Genomic DNA, 19805 nt, shown 5'->3' with positions numbered 1-19805 from the left:
TTGTCCCCATGAATAACAAAACTGCAATGCCATCTTAGATGAGATTCTTTCATCATCTTTGGATAAATACAATGCATATTCTAAGGGGGAAGAAGGTACACCTAAGGGACAGGATGGATCTGGCATTCTGGTGCAGATTATGAGCATGTGAAATTATTTGCTAGACAACAATTTATTTTTCTAAATGAATTTTAACATTTCCTTGTGGATGAAAAGAAATGATACTTAAACATATTACTGAAAATGTCACAGGAAATCTACACAGGGCTTTTCTTACTATGCCTCATTTACACACACATGCGCACACATACACAAAACTGCATGTAAAGGAGGCTCACTTACCTATTGCAACCACACAAACATCAGCTCTCAAAACTTTTCCACTCTTCAGTACAACCTCTTTGAGCTACGGAAAAATAAAAGAATGTCATATTGCAATAGATGCAACATACAATAACATGCATACACTAGACATGATTAGACCATCATGTGTCAGGGAACTATAAGCTAAAAGTAATGCAGAGGACAAAACACAATAATTAAATAAAAAAATTATTTGTGTTAGTCATATTATTTATTACTCACAAATACATAAATAGCTCTCTCTCTCTCTCTCTATATATATATATATATATATATATATATATATATATATGGGTCTACTTCATTGAAACAAAAGTACATTTAAACAAATTTTCCTGACCTGAGCTGACTCCACCAAAGCTCCATTTCAACAAATGAATGGACTTCTGAATTCCTTTCCCTGTGAAAGGGACCACTTGGCCACCACGGTAACCAACCGAAACAGAGAAAAAGTAAGCCCACCAAAGTGTGGTTTGCCCCCCATGTTGTGTGATGATGGAGGAGCTGGAGAAGGTTTTTCAGCTCGGGTAAGTAAAATTCATTTAAATGTACTTTCTTTTAAATGAAGTAGACTCATATATATATATATATATATATATATATATATATATATATATATATGGCTATGGTTATGTATTCTTACATAACAAACTACACTGGCATGCACTACAATGGCCACAAACAATTGAAACTAAATAGGTCGACATGCTAGTACACATGGACCAAGCATGAATCTCGATGCTTGCAAAACCAAATTTAAAATAAAAAGGAAAAAACATTGTTTTTTAAAAGGAGCAAGCCCCCCTATGCCCCCTCATTATGTGCTAATTATATCTATCAACCACTAGACTTCAAAACAGTGAGAAAGGGGCACAATTGGATTGGACACTCTAAATTGGCCCTAGGTTTGAGCACATGCATGTGTGTGCCTTCTGTGGAAGGTTGGGTGCCGGGCTGGCAACTCGACACTGTAAAACTCCACTGCCAATCATGAGCGGACAGGTGATCCACTGTGGTGATGCCTAACCGAAAGGAGAAGAAAAAGAAAGGGGGAACAATTCTACTAGTGAGAATATAAAGTCAGAATGAGATGTACATGGTTGTGGTGCAGTGGAATGAATAAGTAATGTTATGCAGCCCACATGTCAGATACATTTATAGTGCAGAACCGTACACAAGTCTGCATAGCATGGGACAAAATGTATCAACTGAACAGTGTCATGACACCAAAGCCTATAGACTGGCTTAGAGATCACTGTGTGAGAGTACTTGTATATGTATGTGGTATGGTATGGTACGTCAGCTGTGGCATATGTTAGTCAGAATTCTGCTACAATGCTCTGTACACCACTTTTTTTTTTCCTTTGTTGATGGGGAGATCTGATGTGGTATTTAATCTACTAAGTGAAATTTACTCAGGGCATTTGGGAACTTCCTCTACTTGTCACTGGTATTTGCATTGTTGTTTGAATGCAAATACATGCACATGTCTCATTTCTAGCATGGAGGTAGTTGGGAGAACAGTGCATGAGATGGAGCAACAGTAGCAGGAAGCAGAGGCAAATGCCAGCTCAGAACCAGTATGCTGTGTGATGATGGAGGATCTGGAGAAGGTTTTTCAGAGTGAGTTGTTTAAATGAACTGAAGATACAGCCATTGAGGAATGTATTGTTACAATCTTCAAATCTGGAGGGTGGTGGGATGATATACTACAGGAGTCAATGATTCAAAGTGAGCCGGAGAACAAGGTTACATGGGGGAATATTATGGAGAAAGTAAATGAAGGAGACATAGAAGAGATGCCAGAGGGAGGCAGTGAAAAAAGACATATACTGAGACAGCATCAGTTACATGAGAAGGAGCGAAGGATAAAAAAAAAAGACTACAGCATGGAAAGAAAATGTGTAGTAAGGATTCACAGCAAAATGGAAAAGGAACTAAACAGTTATGAGGTATGGGACAATGTAATTCTACCTCCAGGGACAAAAGTACAAGAGGTAAGAGAATTTAGTTTAATCAACAAAAAGACATTTTGTGACATTTTTTTGAGACCATACTAACTATGTAGATTTTTGTGAGAATATGAAAAAAAGACAAAATGTCAACCCTTGGAATGAATATATAGTAAAAGCATCTTTTCAACAGAATAAAAAGAAAGTATTTATACAATTTCAAACAGAAGTGGATTGAGGGGCTTTAAAAAATATCTAAAACTATATGTAAAGAAATAATAGACATTTCACAACTCTATGACAGTAGGGGTTTATGGATTGGGGCATGGGATTGTAATGCAATTCTGAAACTTGAAATGGATAAAACTGTTCATATTCTAAGTGTTATAAATGTTGATGGTAACAGGGATGTTGTGAAGTATTGGAACAACCAAAGAAATGTAATTTTTTTGTGTGGAAAAGAAGAGTGTAGTTAATAGTTGTGATTAGAAGAAATGTCAAATATGTGGTAAAACAGAACATGAAGCAAAAAATGTTAACTTAAATATTATACATGTAAAAGATGGGACAATTATGGACAGACTAAAGAAAAAGAGATGAGCTAATTCTTACAAATCAGAGTAAAGAGATAGAGAAAAAAAGGATTGACGATGAGATAGAAATAGATGAAACCTTGGAAAAAAGGAGATATTGAAAAAGATAATGAAGTGGATGAATTAGAAATATAACCAGAAGTTAGTGATAAAGAAGATACAAGTTGGAAAATGGTAAGATTTAGAAAGAGTTACAATTGTTAGAAGAGTTAAAGACAGAAAAAGAATATTTAAACCTATTAACATAAAGGAAACAAAAAAGGGAATGGATAAGGCCTTTTTTATAAAGAATGATCTCTCCTAAACTAAGCAAGAGAGAGAGAGAAAGAGAGAACTATTTAAGAATTCTTTCTGTGAATGTTAATAGTATGAAAAATATTACCAGAAGAATAGCAATTTTAGAATGGTGCAATAAATGTGATACTGATATAATTATTTTGGAAGACGCAAGGATTCTGATACAGGAAGAAAGACTACAGTCTGAAAAATATGGGATGGAGAAATAATATGGAACACTGAGAATGAACAATGTTCAGGAATAGCAGTTTTATGAAGAAGGGTAGTCAAAATCTTGGTTGTTATATTATTTAAAATGGGAAGAACAACCATTATAGATTTAAGATGTCAAGAAAAAAATTTACAGAATTATTGATATATATATATATATATATATATATATATACACACACACACATAACTAGTAAAGAAAGCAATAATTTATTTCAGAAAATTTTGGATTTTGTTTCTGTAAATATGGATATAATAATTACAGAAGATTTGAATTGTGACTTAAGGGGAAATAAAAATAAAAAGGGGAAAAGATGTAAAAATAATGAGGGAAATAAAATGTGGAAAATTAGCTATATGGAATAAGAAAATATGGACTTACAGAACAGGTACTTTAAACACTGAAAAAGATTATTTTTTGGTATCAGAGGGGATAATTATAATGGAAAAATAAGCCATTATAACATTTTTTTCAGATCATTTGACTATATGGTTGGAAGTATATGACAATAAAGAGCATATAAAGATAGGAAATGTATGAAAAGAATAAGTGAGAAGGAATGGAATGAAAAAGGAAAAGAAAATATTAAGCAGTTATGGAGGAATCATATTACTATGAAAGCATTTATGTCGGTTGGTCAGAATGGCGGATTGCTTTTAGAAGAAAACATAAAGATGGATGGCACAGTGGTGCAGCGGTAGAGTTGTTGCCTCACAGCAAGAAGTTCTCCGGGTCGATTCTCGGCTGGGGTGCCTTCTGTGTGGAGTCTGCATGTCCTCCCTGCATTCGTGTGGGTTTCCTCCGGGCGCTCCGGTTTCCTCCCACATTACAAAGACATTCGTCTGGAGCATTTCTCCCTGGGCCTCTGCTGAAAATTGGCTCGTTCCAAGTCAGACTTTCCCGGTTAACAAATGTAAAATAAAATAAATAAGTAAAATAAGATAGTTATCGACTCTGGAAAAATAAAGAAAGGAAAAAAGAAAAGCAGGAATATGGTAAAATGGGTCTACTTCACATGACTGAAATCTCAAAATACTGAAATTCATTTACCTGAGATCACAATACCTAATTTTCAAAATACTGAAAACTCATTTGACTGAATCTCATTATACTGGAAGCTTAAAATGCTGACTTACAAAATACTGAATTTTAAGCCATAGACATGCACACTTGCAACATCAGTGACTAACTCTTTCCAAAACTTAAAAACTACTTACTTACCTTCTAAACAGAAACTAGATGATATAAAACCAAACTACTATGTGAGGTGCTATGCCACCCACACTCCCCAACTATATATATATATATATATATATATATATATATATATATATATATATATATATATATATATATATATATATATATATACTAACTCCAGGATTGCCCTATAGTGGGGAAAAGGGCATATGCCTTTTACTTACCTTACAATACTGCACACACTGGCACTATTAGATACTTCCCATAAAAAATGTAAAGACACATACTCACATTTAGTAACACTACAGCATTACTTTCTACCCAGTATTCCGACAGTTAGCACTTTAAATTACAGTAATGTGTTTTTATCACAAGTCACAGGTGAAGGTAAACACACATCACATCTACAGCTTAAAATTCAGTATTTTGAAATTCAGCATTGTAAGCATTCAGTATAATGAGACTCAGCCAAATGAGTTTTCAGTATTTTGAAATTTCAGTCATGTGAAGTAGACCCAATAAAATACATAGAGATATGATGAACAACTTAGAAAACAATAATATAGAATATTATGAGAAGAGGAGGAGGAGTGTGAGGGCAGCACCAAGGATCAAATGGTGGAAATTGAAAAAGGGTAATTGTGAGGTGGAGTTCAGGGAAGAGTTAAGACAGGCACTGGGTGGCAGTGAAGAGTTACCAAATAGCTGGGTAACTACAGCAGAGCTAGTAAGGGTGACGGCTAGAAAGGTGCTTGGTATGACATCTAGACAGAGGAAGGACGACAATGAGACATGGTGGTGGAATGAGGAAGTACAGGAAAGTATACAGAGAAAGAGGTTGGCAAAGAAGAAGTGGGATTGTCAGAGAGAAGAAGAAAGTAGACAGGATTATAAAGAGATGAGGTGCATGGCAAAGAGAGAGGCGGTGAAGGCAAAGGATAAGGCATATGAAGAGTTGTATCAAAGGTTGGACACTAAGGAGGGAGAAAAGGATCTGTACCGATTGGCTAGACAGAGGGACTGAGCTAGGAAAGATGTCCAGCAGGTAAAGGTGATAAAGGATAATGAGGGAAACATACTCACAAGTGAGGAGAGTGTGTTGAGCAGATGGAAAGATTAATTTGAGGGGGTGGTGAATGAAGAGAATGAGAGGGAGAGAAGGTTGGATGATGTGGGGACAGCGAATCATGAAGTGCAATGGATTAGCAAGGAGGAAGTAAAGATAGCTATGAAGAGGATGAAGAATGGAAAGGCTGTTGGTCCAGATGACATACCTGTGGAAGCATGGAGGTGTTTAGGAGAACTGGCAGTGGAGTTTCTAACCAGATTGTTTAATAAAATCTTGGAAAGTGAGAGGATGCCTGAGAAATGGAGAAAAAGTGTTTTGGTACCGATTTTAAAGAATAAGGGTGATGTGCAGAGCTGTAGTAACTACAGAGGGATTAAACTGATCAGTCACAGCATGAAGTTATGGGAAAGAGTAGTGAAAGCTAGATTAAGAAGGGACGTGATGATTAGTAATCAGCAGTATGGTTTCAAGCCGGGAAAGAGCACTACAGACGCAATGTTTGCTCTGAGAGTGTTGATGGAAAAGTACAGAGAAAGTCAGAAGGAGTTGCATTGTGTTTTTGTAGACTTAGAGAAAGCACATGACAGGGTGCCTAGAGAGGAGTTGTGCTACTGTATGAGGAAGTCGGGAGTGTCAGAGAAGTATGTAAGAGTGGTACATGATATGCACGAGGGTAGTGTGACAGCGGTGAGGTCTGCGGTGGGAGTGACGGATGCGTTTAAGGTGGAGGTGGGATTACAAGGATCAGCTCTGAGCCCTTTCTTATTTGCAATGGTGATGGGCAGGTTGACAGATGAGATCAGACAGGAGTCCCCATGGACTATGATGTTTGCAGATGACATTGCGATCTGTAGTGAGAGTAGGGAAGAGGTGAAGTAGACCCTGGAGAGGTGGAGGTATGCTCTAGAGAGAAGAGGAATGAAGGTCAGCAGGACTAAGACAGAATATATGTGTGTGAATGAGATGGAGGATAGAGGAATGGTGAGGATGCTAGGAGTAGAGGTTGTGAAGGTGGATGAGTTTAAATACTTGGGATCAATAGTTCAGAGTAATGGTGAGTGTGGAAGAGAGGTGAAGAAGAGAGTACAGGCAGGATGGAGTGGGTGGAGAAGAGTGTCAGGAGTAATTTGTGACAGACAAGTACCAGTAAGAGTGAAAGGGAAGGTCTACAAGAGGGTAGTGAGACCAGCTATATTATATGGGTTGGAGACAGTGGCATTGACAAAAAGGCAGGAGTTAGACCTGGATGTGGCAGAGTTAAGCATGTTATGATTTGCACTGGGTGTGACGAGGGTGGACAGGATTAGAAATAAGTATATTAGAGGGTCAGCCCAGGTTGGAAGGTTTGGAGACAAAGCCAGAGATGCAAGATTACATTGGTTTGGACATGTGCTGAGGAGGGATGATGAGTATATTGGGAAAAAGATGCTAAGGATGAAGCTACCAGGTAATAGGAAAAGAGGAAGGCCTAATATAAGGTTTATGAATGTGGTGAGAGAGGACATGCAGGTAGTTTGTGTGACAGAACAAGATGCAGAGGACAGGAAGAAATGGAAACAGATGATCCGCTGTGGCGACCCCTAACGGGAACAGCCGAAAGAAGATGATGATGATAAGAAAAATTATGATTAGAGAAATTTTGTGGAAACAAAAGTATTTTTTTTACAATGGCGAAAAGAAATTTCACCTTATCTAAGTAAGATGGTAAAGGAGGATACTAGCTAGTATAATGACAGAAATGAAATATAAAGTATGTATTAAAAAGAAAAAAAACAATCAATTTTATAAATTGTAAGTTATGTAGAAAAAATGTTTAGTAAAAACAAAGACACATGATATAAAGGAATGGGAAGTAAAAAAAAATCCGAGCAAAATAATGGAGAATTTTGAAAAAAAGATTACATTATATGAATTAGAAATAGTATTTAAAAAGCTAAATGTAAAATCAGTATCAGGCCCAGATAATATGGGTTTGAAATGTATAAACATTAAGAAATATGGCACAAAAACTATTTCATGGGTGTATTTAATGAATAGTTGAATGATGGATTAGAATATAAGGAACTATGCAATGGAGTATTTTATATTGAAAGAGAGAGAGAGAAAAAAATAAATATTGCAGACCAATAGTTTTAAATAATGTGTGGGGACAAGACTAAATCCTGTTAAAAGGGATGTTTTATATATGAACAAGGAGGAAGGATGATTATGTATGACAAATCCAATAATTTGTGCTGTTTCATTAAACTTATATTAAGTATTAAATGGTTAAATGAAAAGAATGAGGATGACAAATATATTGAAGTAGAATGAATTGTGGTAAATATAAGAAATACAAAAATAACAAAATAATGTTTAAATGAAGAATTAGGGAACTATCAACAAAAGATAAGAATGTGGAAAATAAAAATTGATGAAGTGGTCAAAGATAGAAATGTATGGTATAATAATATCATGAAGAAATATTATTGTATTGATCCACAGCAAAGTGTTTCAAAAGCAAAGATCCAAGCAATTAAGAAAAAAACAATTGATGTAGATACAATCTTGAATGTCATTTTTTTTTGTGGAGGTTGGGAATAAAGAAATTACCCATTAAGGCAAACACACCTTAAAAAAAGCAAAAAAATAAATAAATAAAGTGTGCTTGTACTGTGGATAAGAAGAAATAGCAGAACATGTTTCCTTAAAATGTGTGAGAGTTAAAAAAAAATGTGGGACAAATTATGTATAGAATTTTTTGATCATATCAAAAATTATGAAGATACAAAAATAGATGATTAAAGATGGATATTATGAAAACATACACAAAAATTTGAAAATAGACTTACATAAGAAAGTATTTTATGTAAGTTGGTAATATGGAATGAAAATGGGTATTGTCACTAATACTAAAGAAAATTTGATTATGTTTATGGAAAAAGGAGTCGGGGTGGTTATAAATATACAGCAATGGCACATTTTGATGTGTAAAGTTTGAAAATTAATTAAAATGATTGTATATATATATATATATATATATATATATATATATATATATATATATATATATATGTGTGTGTATATATATATATATATATATATGTATATATATATATATATATATATATATATATACACACACACACACACATATATATATATATATATATATATATATATATATATATGAAAAACAGTCGTAGACAGGAGAGTCAAATTCCAGGCACTTTAATAGGTAAATCCACAAGCAATATAAGCGCTTTCGTTCCAAAGCAACATTTATAGTGGGAACTTCATCAGATATAGGGAATTGGGGAGTAATTTTTTTTAGTGTATTAGCCCTGCCACTTTTGAATAGAGGGGGTAATTTCAGAGAGGAGCCTAATAGACAAGAATGTAGGATGATCATTAATTATAGGACACTTTATCCTAGGGGAATGAACTTGGACAATAATTTGACCTTATAGGAATTCATTTATGTGGAATTTGTATAGCGGGGTTCGTTTAAAAAGCACTTACTAATAAATGAATTATAAAATAAAGTTTTTTAACAAGTATTTTGCAATTATGACAAAATGTTTAAAAAATTGTTAGTAAACAGTTTGTAATTGGTTTATTGCATGTTTAATTGGTTAACTATTGAATGCAGCACTTTGTATATAAATTGCATCAGGTTGTATTGTTTGAATTATTCCTAAAAAGGCAAAAAGCCGAGGTACCAGAATAAAGTTACACAACTTTAAGATGCATGTGGTAAAGCTGAAATTTGTGGTCTTTTTTTGTTATAATGGAACTTTGTTAAAATGACTATACTAAATTTTAAATGCTCTAAATATGGCATAGGAACATTCAGCTGTGTAACATAGATACAGATATACCTATCAGTGTCCTCCACTCTGTTCTCTTTGATCTGAATACATACAGTTAGAGTAGATGTATCTTTGCACTAGAATTTCTATGCATGTAAGAATATATGTTTACTTGTCTTACTTTCTGTAACTCTTTGTTTTAGACTACTGTAACTGAATTTTTAGATTTGTAAAGATAACACCAAAAATAATAAGTCTGTATATACAGTAGAGATTTGATTATCTGAAATATCAATTATCCGAACCAGCCTTCCAAAGTTTTCAGGTAGGAAAAATCATAAAGTATGAATATGTAAACATTATACATATTCGCTTGAACATGTTTTTTGAGCTTGTGGCCAGCTCATATGTAAAAAGTATTCTTTAATGTTCACTGGAATCACTGAATAGTTGAAAAGTATATTCCTGCGTGCAGAAAAAAATAAGATTTTAGGAATTTTTTATCTGGTTCAGTTATATCTTTGATTATCCAAACAGTTTGATTATCTGAACTACCCTAAGTTCCAATTAGTTTGGATAAAATAGACTCTCTACTGTAATTTCTTCTTCTTCCAGGTTTATCTCAGACATTCTTTCTGCCACATTTCACTTACAAACTTCAAGGAACAGTGTGTGTGTGTGTGTGTGTGTGTGTGTGTGTGTGTGTGTGTGTGTGTGTGTGTGTGTGTGTGTGTGTGTGTGTGTGTGTGTGCGCATAATGACTTCTGTGAGATGGTAAATTGTAGAGGTCACATACCTCTCAACTGTACAGATTTTCTCAGAATGTCCAGATTTTTGCCTCATATTTTGGTCTGTTTCTCATAAAATTGTGGTTTTCTAGTAAATCATTGGTAAATCATTGAGAGTTGAAGTCAGAAAATATTGACAAACATTTGATTTTCGGACTTAATACCCTTCTGAAAATTCATGTTAATGCAAAACCTGTTATTCTATCAACTTTCTAAGTTTGTAAGAGCAATATTTAAAAAGTGTCCCTATCTTTGGGTCTTTGTTCCTCCATTATTTATGGCTTTGTCCAGATTTTTTGTTATAAGAGGTTGAGAGGTATGATGGGAGAACTGTGGAAAAAGAGTGTGAACTGAAGCTCTGGGGCATGAGTACTCAGACCTTGCACTAGGACTTTGTTTCACCTAAGGTCTGACCTGCAATGTTCACCTAGAAATAGGAGTTCCAGCAAAGGATCACTGCTTTTGGTTTCCTCAGCTGTTCCTTCTCAATGAGCAAGCATGTTTGCTTCACTATGCTGCATTCAGCTTTCTTCTGTCTACTGATTTCTTGTCTATAGCATGGTTCTCGTTAACAATTAACATAGTAGGTATTTTACTCAAGATACAGTAAAATGGAGTAACAGAAATTTCTAAAGCCAAAATGTCTTTTGTTGACAGTTCCTTCATTACAACTGCTTCTCCTCCAGAATTAAGTCCTTGTGATTTTGTAGACCTTCTCTGTAAAATCTGAATGAGAAATCTGTAACCACTCAACTTAAACTGCGTTTAAACCTTGAGGAAGAGATCTTTTATACTCTGTTTTATTTCACGTAACAGCAAACTACTGTCTACAACCAGTTCTTCATTTACAACAACACTTCTAAGGAAATGCATCTCACAGTAAAACATTCTCAGAGGATCCAAGCCAACCAGTTTCCAAACTCAAAATGCAAATAAAAATATGTGTTTATTCAAGACTAACAGTACTGAGTAATGTGATCTGAAAGCTGCAGAATAGTGTCTGACATATGTGGAAACTTACGTGATTTTTTTTCAGATTCAGTTCAGGATTTTAATTCAGTCCCACTTTCATGTGGGATAATAACAAACTGCTCCTACCTTTCCTTCATGACCTTTCAGTTCTGAAACTTCTGTTTGCATGTAGAATTTAATCCTGTTGTTCTCAAACATCTGCAGAATAAAAAATGCAAATAATCTAAGAGGAACACCAAAAGCTAGATTATTTACAAAACTTTTGTTTTGTCTTTTTCTTCTTTCAATTAATAGCCAAGACAACCACTGCAAAGTTACAAACACACAAAAACAATAAATAAATAAATTAATGAGAAACTTTTGAGCAGTAAAAACTGGTTATATATGTTTACTAATATGCAACTACTATCTCTAAAAGAAAAGTTACCGCACTACTGTAAAAACTAAAATTCATTAGCATTTGGCAGAGTCAGCAGTTTATAAACATAAATAACTGTGATTTCATTTTTCAGATCCCAGCCATATTATTTTGTACCCAAAAGATTTCCCATTATTTCACAATAGTTCTCTTACAGCAACACAGTGGAGAAAGCCAAGGTCACAGACCCAAGATAATCTATTAGATGCTGGTGTACTGGTAATCACTGTCAAGCATTCCACATTGCGTCCCCTACTGTTAGTTCATTTAAACAGGATTACCATTTATAATTGCTAAAGTAATCTGGACACGAACGCAACATATATTCAGTTTCTAAACTGTAAACAAGATTATTATCTTTTGCATGGAAATGTGCCCAGAATCTGAAATAGAAAACCTGTTACTTGTATGACATGTTTTTTAAAGAACTTTATTGAATTATCACTTCTGACATAGGCAAATTTACATTCATATAAAAGTAATCAAACTGTATTAATGACATGTTTGGAACAAAAAGAAGCAACTGAAACTGAGAACTGAAACAAAACTGAACTTAAAAACAGGTATCAATAAAATCTGGTACCATTCCTTGTTATAAATGTTGTACAGATATCTTGAAGGACAATATTTTTGTACATCTGGTTAATAATAAGTATAATTTTAAATGCTTTGCTAATTGTGATACGGCCAGCTGCACAAAATGCACTCCATTTTATATAGGTAAAAGTACAAGAAAATTAATCAAAAGGAAGATATCCGGTAATGCTCTGGCAAAGCATATTATGGATAATAGTATTGAGCATAGATTTACATTTTGGGTGATAGATATTAAAAGTAAGAGGGGAGGTGATCTGAGCAACATTGTGGAATTATGTGAGCTGGAATGGATTTTGAGGCTGAACACAGAATACTGTCCAGGACTGAATACCTCTGTTAGTATAAAACCTGTTCTTAGGAAAAAAAACAACTGCTATTAAAGGGTACTTAGGCATGCTGTGTTAAAATTTTATGGTATTTTAGTTACACATGTTTTATGACTATGTTTACTGTATGTGTAGAGAAGTAGATTTTGTTTAAGTAATTAAAAGTATATTGACTATTTAATTGTATTATATAGTCAATTGATTGTTTTATTGATTAATTAAAGGCTGTGTCATGTGGTTTTTAAATATATAAAATGTGGTGTTTTAAAACAGGAGATACACACTGAAGAAGGGTTTTACACCTGAAAGCTCTGTGAGTTAAAATTAACACTCTGTGTCTGTATTTCTTTGGAGTTTTTGTTTTTTCATAGTGTGGTGGTATACATTTCTGCATATTCAGTAGAGTTAACTAGTTTGGTGGGGATTTGAAGCTTGCCAATGTATCTTAGGAGTAGGTAGTTTGTCTTAAAGGAATTTCTAAAGGTTCATGCATGGATGAGATCTCTGGTTTCAGTTTTAGTTTGAAGGAGGCTGCTTTATGGTCAGACCTGAAAAGTGATGGAGACACACGCGGTATGGTACAAGATCCTCCAATATTATTTGAGACAAGATCTGAGATGTTATTCACCCTAAATAAAATAAATTACATTTTCTAATTGCAGTATTGGGCATCACTGAAAACACAGCTGGTTGCAACAAGGGGTCACATGACTGTTGAGACCAGTTGACAGTCAGGCCATCATACATAGTTGCTGCAAAACAAATAAATACACAGAATGTGGCCAAGATTCCTTGACTACCAAACTATAAACAGGCTAAATAAAAAAAAGACATTCAAATGGATTCAAAATATTAAGGTTATTAAAAAAGTGCAACACAAATATTGGTATAACAACATTCTGCATCAGCATCTAACCTGGAAGGTAGACATTAATATTTTACCCGGGCCCCATATTTCCTATAGAAATAACCTAAAATATTATTAAAAGGAAAACAAAAGGCATTCAGAGGACAGAAAGGATTACATTACAACCATGTTAGATATCATCATGGTAGCCACTCAAGGCTGGGAATTGCATGACATGGCTGAAGGTTATCAGGCTAGTTAAGGATTCATAAGAATTCTTGCATATCTTAGAAGAAGAAAGGTCCAGTGCTACATGCACAAACCCCTTGGAGATGGAGCAAAAAACTGTTCTCCTTTAACTCCAAAATGTTTGTCAAACTTGTCATTTTCAAAAAACGTGAACACGGCTGGTTTAAATTTAAAAAAGAAAAAAGGAAAGAAATAAAAGAATAAACTTATGTTGTGAGTTCTAACAACATTTTCACCCTATCCACTCCAAAACCAATATTCTCCCAATATGCCTTGCTGAGCTAAGTGGTGTTAAATGCTGTACAGTACACGTTGCACCCCCATGCCTTTTGTCTCTCCTCCTCTGGGATGCACGCAAACACCCTTAAAGTAGCTATCATTTTTTTCAATAATCTTGACTACTTCCAGTCACCCAGGAAAGGTGGTAAGATCTGCTTGATGGGGACTAATCCTTAGATGCAGAATATGTGACAGATTCAAATATAAATGGCTGAATTTCAAAATTCCAATTGGAACACAACATCCATTTAGTTTTAACTAACAAAATAATGTGAATTACAGCACAATTCACAGAGCAAAGGGCAATGTGCACAAAGTTGTAAGAGCACCCTGTAAAATATGTAACCTAAAAGGTAGGACCCAAGCATGTGCAGAGCTAGTGGCCAATGATATCACACACACACACTGACCCCACAGAGATAGTAAACCTGCTAGCAGACAGATTTGGTGAAAATTTCACTCACTCATCCACTCCTAATGTGCAATAAACCTTCCCCCAAACTCACCCCCACCCGACACATCTGAAGAGCAGGTCCTCAAAACCTTGTCCAAGACAAAAAAACACAGCCTGTGTGGGACTAGAGAAAAATCCCAGGCTGTCTTCTAAACAGGCTAAAACATGGACTAGCATCACCACTAAGTACCCTTGTCAATCATAGCCTAACCACAGGCTTTGTTCCTGCAGAATGGAGAACATCAACTGTTATTCCCCTCCACAAATGTGGCCTAGCAACAGACCCAGGGAATTACATACCCATAAGCCTGACCAGCCTCATCTGTAAGGCCATGGAATGTATCATTATGGACCTCATAAGTAAAGATATAGGTGACCTTGAAACTCTGGATCCTACTGAATTTGGCTTTGTGAAGGGAAGATCCTGCCTGTTACATCTGGTGGATTTCTTTGAAAATGTGACCAAGGCTATTGATGAGGGCAAATCTGTGCACACAGCATACCTTGACCTGGAAAAGGCTTTTGACACAATCCCACATTCAGGCATTACCAATAAACTTAGCAAACTGAAGCAAACTGAATGTTAAATCCTTTGTTGCAAGGTGGGTTGCCAACTGGCTCACAAACCGGACACACACTATCAAAGTGGGTGACTGCACATCAACCAGCAGACTTGTTACCAGTGGGGTGCCCCACAGGAGTCTGTGCTGGGCTCCCTACTGTTTGGTATATACTTCTCAGAAGTTCAGATCAAAACTAAGGGGTTGTTGCTGACCAAGTTTGTAGACGACTGCAAGTTAGATGCAGTTATTGATTCCCCAAATGATGTCAGTATATTCCAGAAGGGTCTCACGCATACCAACGACTGGTGTATTAGTCATGCCCTCAAACTGAATGCAAAGAAATGCATCATCATTCCCTTTGGCTAAAACAATGTCCCCTCACACTATCAAATCAACAATAATAGCCTAAGTACCCATGAAGTGGTAAGGGACCTGTGATCACAAGATGACTGCTACCGTAACTTCAGCCACCGTGTATCAACTTTAATAAGGAAATATTTCTATGTAGCACACTTGATTAGTAAACGCATCACCTCAAGAGCAAAAGAATTATAACCCCCCTATACTCTGCAGTTATCCAGCCTATAATTGAGTATAACACTCCATTCGGTATGTACTGTACAAAGCACCTGCAGCAATTAGAGAGACCTCAGAAGATTCTAACAAAGAAGATCAAGGGCCTCCAGCATGTGCCTTACACAGACTAACTAAAGTCCCTGTCACTATACTCTGTTTCATATAGACCTCTTTGGGGAGACTTATTTCTGAAGCAGAAAATGTTTCCTGCGCATACGGCAACTGCAGGGCTCCAAATCACTGAAAGCACAACACAAAAAACGAAGCCAGCAGACAATGGCAGAACTGTGAGGTTAACAGACCTCTATAAAATACACAGGTAGTCCAAAACAACAAACCGGTTTTGGCCGACACTAAACTTAGCCGAAACTGGTTTGTTGTTTTGGACTACCTATGTATATTATAGGATCACAGTTCTGCCATTGTCTGTTGGCTTCGTTTTTTGTGTTGAGACTTATTTCTAGCCTACAGAACAACCCAATACCCAAATTTAATGAACTTACTACATATCCATAAATCAAATGTGTCTAGGGCTACCTATTCCAGGGACCTAAATATGGCCTGCCACTTAAATAGGGCGTGCTGGAGGGACACATTTATCTCCCAGTAACTGCTGTATCTTTGGAACAGGCTATTAATTCATGTAAAATAGAGCACCTCTATGACACTGTTCGAGAGGAACCTGGACGAGTGGATGGGGCACTATAAATTCTTACCGGGGATAGAGCTAACGACCCTCCTGGACATGGACAGTCATCACTAAATGCAATCTTGGTCATTGCCTAACATTTCTATGGTATTACATTATGATGAAACAGCTAGGCTTAAAATGACTGGGTCGATAGCCTAGTAATCGCTCATAATCCTATGATCCTAAGATTATAAACATACTGCCCTTTCCATTTCTACTTCAGCAGAGAAGGCACTGTATATGTTACAATGCAGCAAAGACTTTGCTCTATCTAACACTATCTAAGTGATATATCCTGAAGTTTTCTTAGTCAGAGTTTTAACTAGTGATGTTGTTTTGGTTGTTATGCAGACAGGCAAGGGCTGCAGTACCCCTAATTTATATATTCTAACTTGAAAGTCACACAGCCTCAGATGGGTGTAATATTAGCTCTGCATAAATACAGATTTTTGCCATTTCTCTAAAGTTGCCCAGGGTTAGGCAGCATAAGTAGTTCAGGGTATTCTGGCCAAAGCCCCCCATTATGGGCAGTACTGGGCAAAGCCCCCCATTATAGGCAGGTGCCCTCCTTGCCAAATCAGTTATTTATTGACTCAGTCTGTTTTAACTAAATATTGCAATATGAAGTATCTTATATGTGGTCTAGTCTGAAGAATATATTGTTTTAGCATCAATGAGTCTTGCATTTAACAAATTTTGTAACATTACTTCTAAAAAAAGGATGTATTTTTGCATAATTTCATGTAACTTCATAAATATATTTTTAAACATTGAGCATTGATTTTGTATTTTTCTGCCATGTACTCAGAAAGATAGACAGATTTGTGCTTTCACCCTTATTTCCAGGCTTCTGAATTTCATGATTTTTTCTATTTGTTATTCTGTATTTGGTCATCCACCCATTGTGTGATAACTGACTTTATACTTTACAGATCTGCAAGAAAAATGAAACATAACTCAGCAGCCAATGGATGCAAGGTATTGAAACTCATTTTGCATACCCTTACTCACTCAAACATGACTTGCACTCCTCTGGCAATTTGGAGAATGCCAATTTACCTATCACATGCATTTAGTAGATGGAAGGAAACATGAACACCCAGAGAAATAGTACAGTTTTGTACCTACCATAAATGTAGATGTTCGAAGATCCACATTGCTGCAGTCCTTACTTATGGGTAGTCCGCTGTCCTCGGTCGGCCCGAATACCAAAGTATTAGGCTGACGTCGGTCATGGGCGCCTAGATCTGACATCAGAGCGTCAGGGTATAAAGGCGCATGACCGACGTCATATTCTCAGTCTTTTCTTGCCCCAGATGTCAGAAGGCCAAACCAGAAAGGCCACAGCCAAAAACAGAATACCTCCCAAAAACATGCCCAACAACAACCATCACCTAAAGCATAGCACCAAGTCAAACTACAGAGGGGAAGGAGGGAGGGTAAATTGGACTGCAGCAATGTGGATCTTCGAACATCTACATTTATGGTAGGTACAAAACTGTACTATGTTCTTCATCTCACATTGCTGCAGTCCTTACTTATGGGTAGAATCCCAAAGCAACGGGAAAGGGAGGATGGTAAAAATCATAAAGCATTAGGGGCCGCTAAAATGCCCTGTAAAATTGCAGTGGCAAATCCAGCCCTAGACTTAGAATAAAGAGGAAGGTGGTAATGTTTAGAAAAGGTATGCACTGAACTCCAAGTAGCTGCCTCCAAAATGTCTTTTGTAGATACCCCCCTTATAAAGGCCGTAGAAGTAGCAGTAGCCCTAGTGGAATTGAGGCCTGATTCCAGCAGGAATCTCCTTACCATGATGGGAATAACAGAAAGAAATACAAAACCCAATCCATTTAGAAATAGTTTGTTTTGAAACAGGTTTACCCTGTGAACCCAAAGCAAAAGAAACAAACAATTGTTGAGACTGTCTGAACTCCTTGGTTCTGCTCAAATAATAACGCAACTGCCTGTGAATATCCAAAGTATGCAAAATTTTCTCCCCTTTATTTTGGGGGTTTGCATAAAAAGTAGGCAAATGTATAGTTTGATTTAAGGCCACACTAGAAACCACTTTAGGCATAAAGGAAGGATTAGTACGCAAAGATACCCTATCCTTATGAAAAATCAGGAAAGGCTCCACTGCCATGAGGGCCTGTAATTCAGAAACCCTTCTTGCAGAGGTAATGGCTAACAAAAAAGCAGTTTTCCATGATAAATACTTTAACTCGGCAGTAGCTGCAGGCTCAAAAGGTTGTAGAGTAAGTTTTCCAACACAAAATTGAGATCCCAAGCAGGAGTAGGAGCTCTACGGGGGTCTTATATTCTTTGCCCCTCTAAGAAATTGCTTAAACCAAGGATGAGAGAATAAAGGAGGGTCACAATCATAGTGAGCAGAAATGGCTGCAGCATGGACCTTTATTGAGGAGAAAGACAAACCCTTGTCCAATAACTCAGTAAGATATTGAAGAGCAACACTTAAATCAGGTTTGGAGACATCAAAGTCCTTTCCTTTGCTCCAAATAAAAAATCTCCTCCATTTATCAGCGTAAACTTTCCTGGTACTAGGCCTCCTGGCCTCCAAAATAACATTCAAAACTTGTTGTGGAAGCTGAGACCCTCCAGAGTCTAAAACAGAATATGCCAGGCTGTTAGATGCAGAGACTGAATCTTGACATTGAGGAAGTGACTGTCCTCTTGTGACAAAAGGTGCAGAATCAAAGGCAGAGGCCACGGAGGTTCTCTTACTAAACTCCTCAGTAGTGGGTACCAGTGTTGTCGAGGCCAATCCGGTGCTATCAAAATCATGGTTGGCTTGTCTTGTCTGGCCTTCAAAAGTACCTTGGGAAGAAGAGGCAGAGGTGGAAAGGCATATACATGCAGATTGTTCCAACTGAAAGATAGAGCGTCCACCTTCCAAGCTGTGTGATGAAACATTTTGTGCAAAACTTTGGCAACTGGTAATTTAGTGGAGAAGCGAACAGATCTATGTCTGGAGTTCCCCATAACACTGTCAACTGTTGAAATACATGAGGATCCAATTTCCACTCGTGAGGATCCACTATTTGTCTGCTCAATACATCTGCTAAGGAGTTCTGTGCTCCTGGTAGAAACCTTGCCTGAAGATTGAGGTGTAGATTGAGAGCACTTTCCCACAGAATCATCGCTTGCCTGCAAAGAGGGTAAGAATGGGTTCCCCCCTGCTTGTTGATGTACCACATGACAGTAGTGTTGTCTGTTTGAATCAACACCTGCCCTGGACGAAGTAAATCTTTGAAAGCCATCAATGCAAACTGGACTGCTAACATTTCCTTCAAGTTGATATGCAAATGTTGGAGTTTGACAGGCCACGTGTTTTGCACCCATTTTCCATTGAGGTGTGCTCCCCAAGCCTTGTCCGAGGCATCTGTCGTTAGAATCTGACTCGCCTCTGGCCGGGTCACAGAGAGTCCCTTGTTTAGGTGACATTCCTGAGCCCAACACAAAAACTCCTTCTGAATGCAAGGCATTATCTGAATGACAGTGTCCAGATCTTGGCAGTGCTGTGTACACACATTTTTGAGATACCATTGAAG

General features: G+C 36.6%; 1 protein-coding gene across 3 annotated transcripts in view; it reads right to left on the bottom strand.

Moving 5' to 3' along the window:
- Positions 1 to 19805, bottom strand: part of AIFM3 (apoptosis inducing factor mitochondria associated 3) — a 667943-nt gene that overhangs the window by 170466 nt on the left and 477672 nt on the right. For all 3 annotated transcript variants that reach the window (XM_044068314.1, XM_044068316.1, XM_044068315.1), the window contains 2 exons: positions 11363 to 11434; positions 343 to 406 (listed from right to left, as the gene is read on the bottom strand). In XM_044068314.1, the coding sequence (XP_043924249.1) occupies positions 343 to 406; positions 11363 to 11434 (136 nt within the window). The remainder of the gene's footprint in view (positions 1 to 342; positions 407 to 11362; positions 11435 to 19805) is intronic.

This window comes from Protopterus annectens, chromosome 4.part0, assembly GCF_019279795.1.
Source record: "Protopterus annectens isolate FY-2018-M chromosome 4.part0, PAN1.0, whole genome shotgun sequence".
NCBI classification, from domain to species: domain Eukaryota; kingdom Metazoa; phylum Chordata; order Ceratodontiformes; family Protopteridae; genus Protopterus; species Protopterus annectens.
This window is presented reverse-complemented; position numbering and strand designations above follow the sequence as displayed.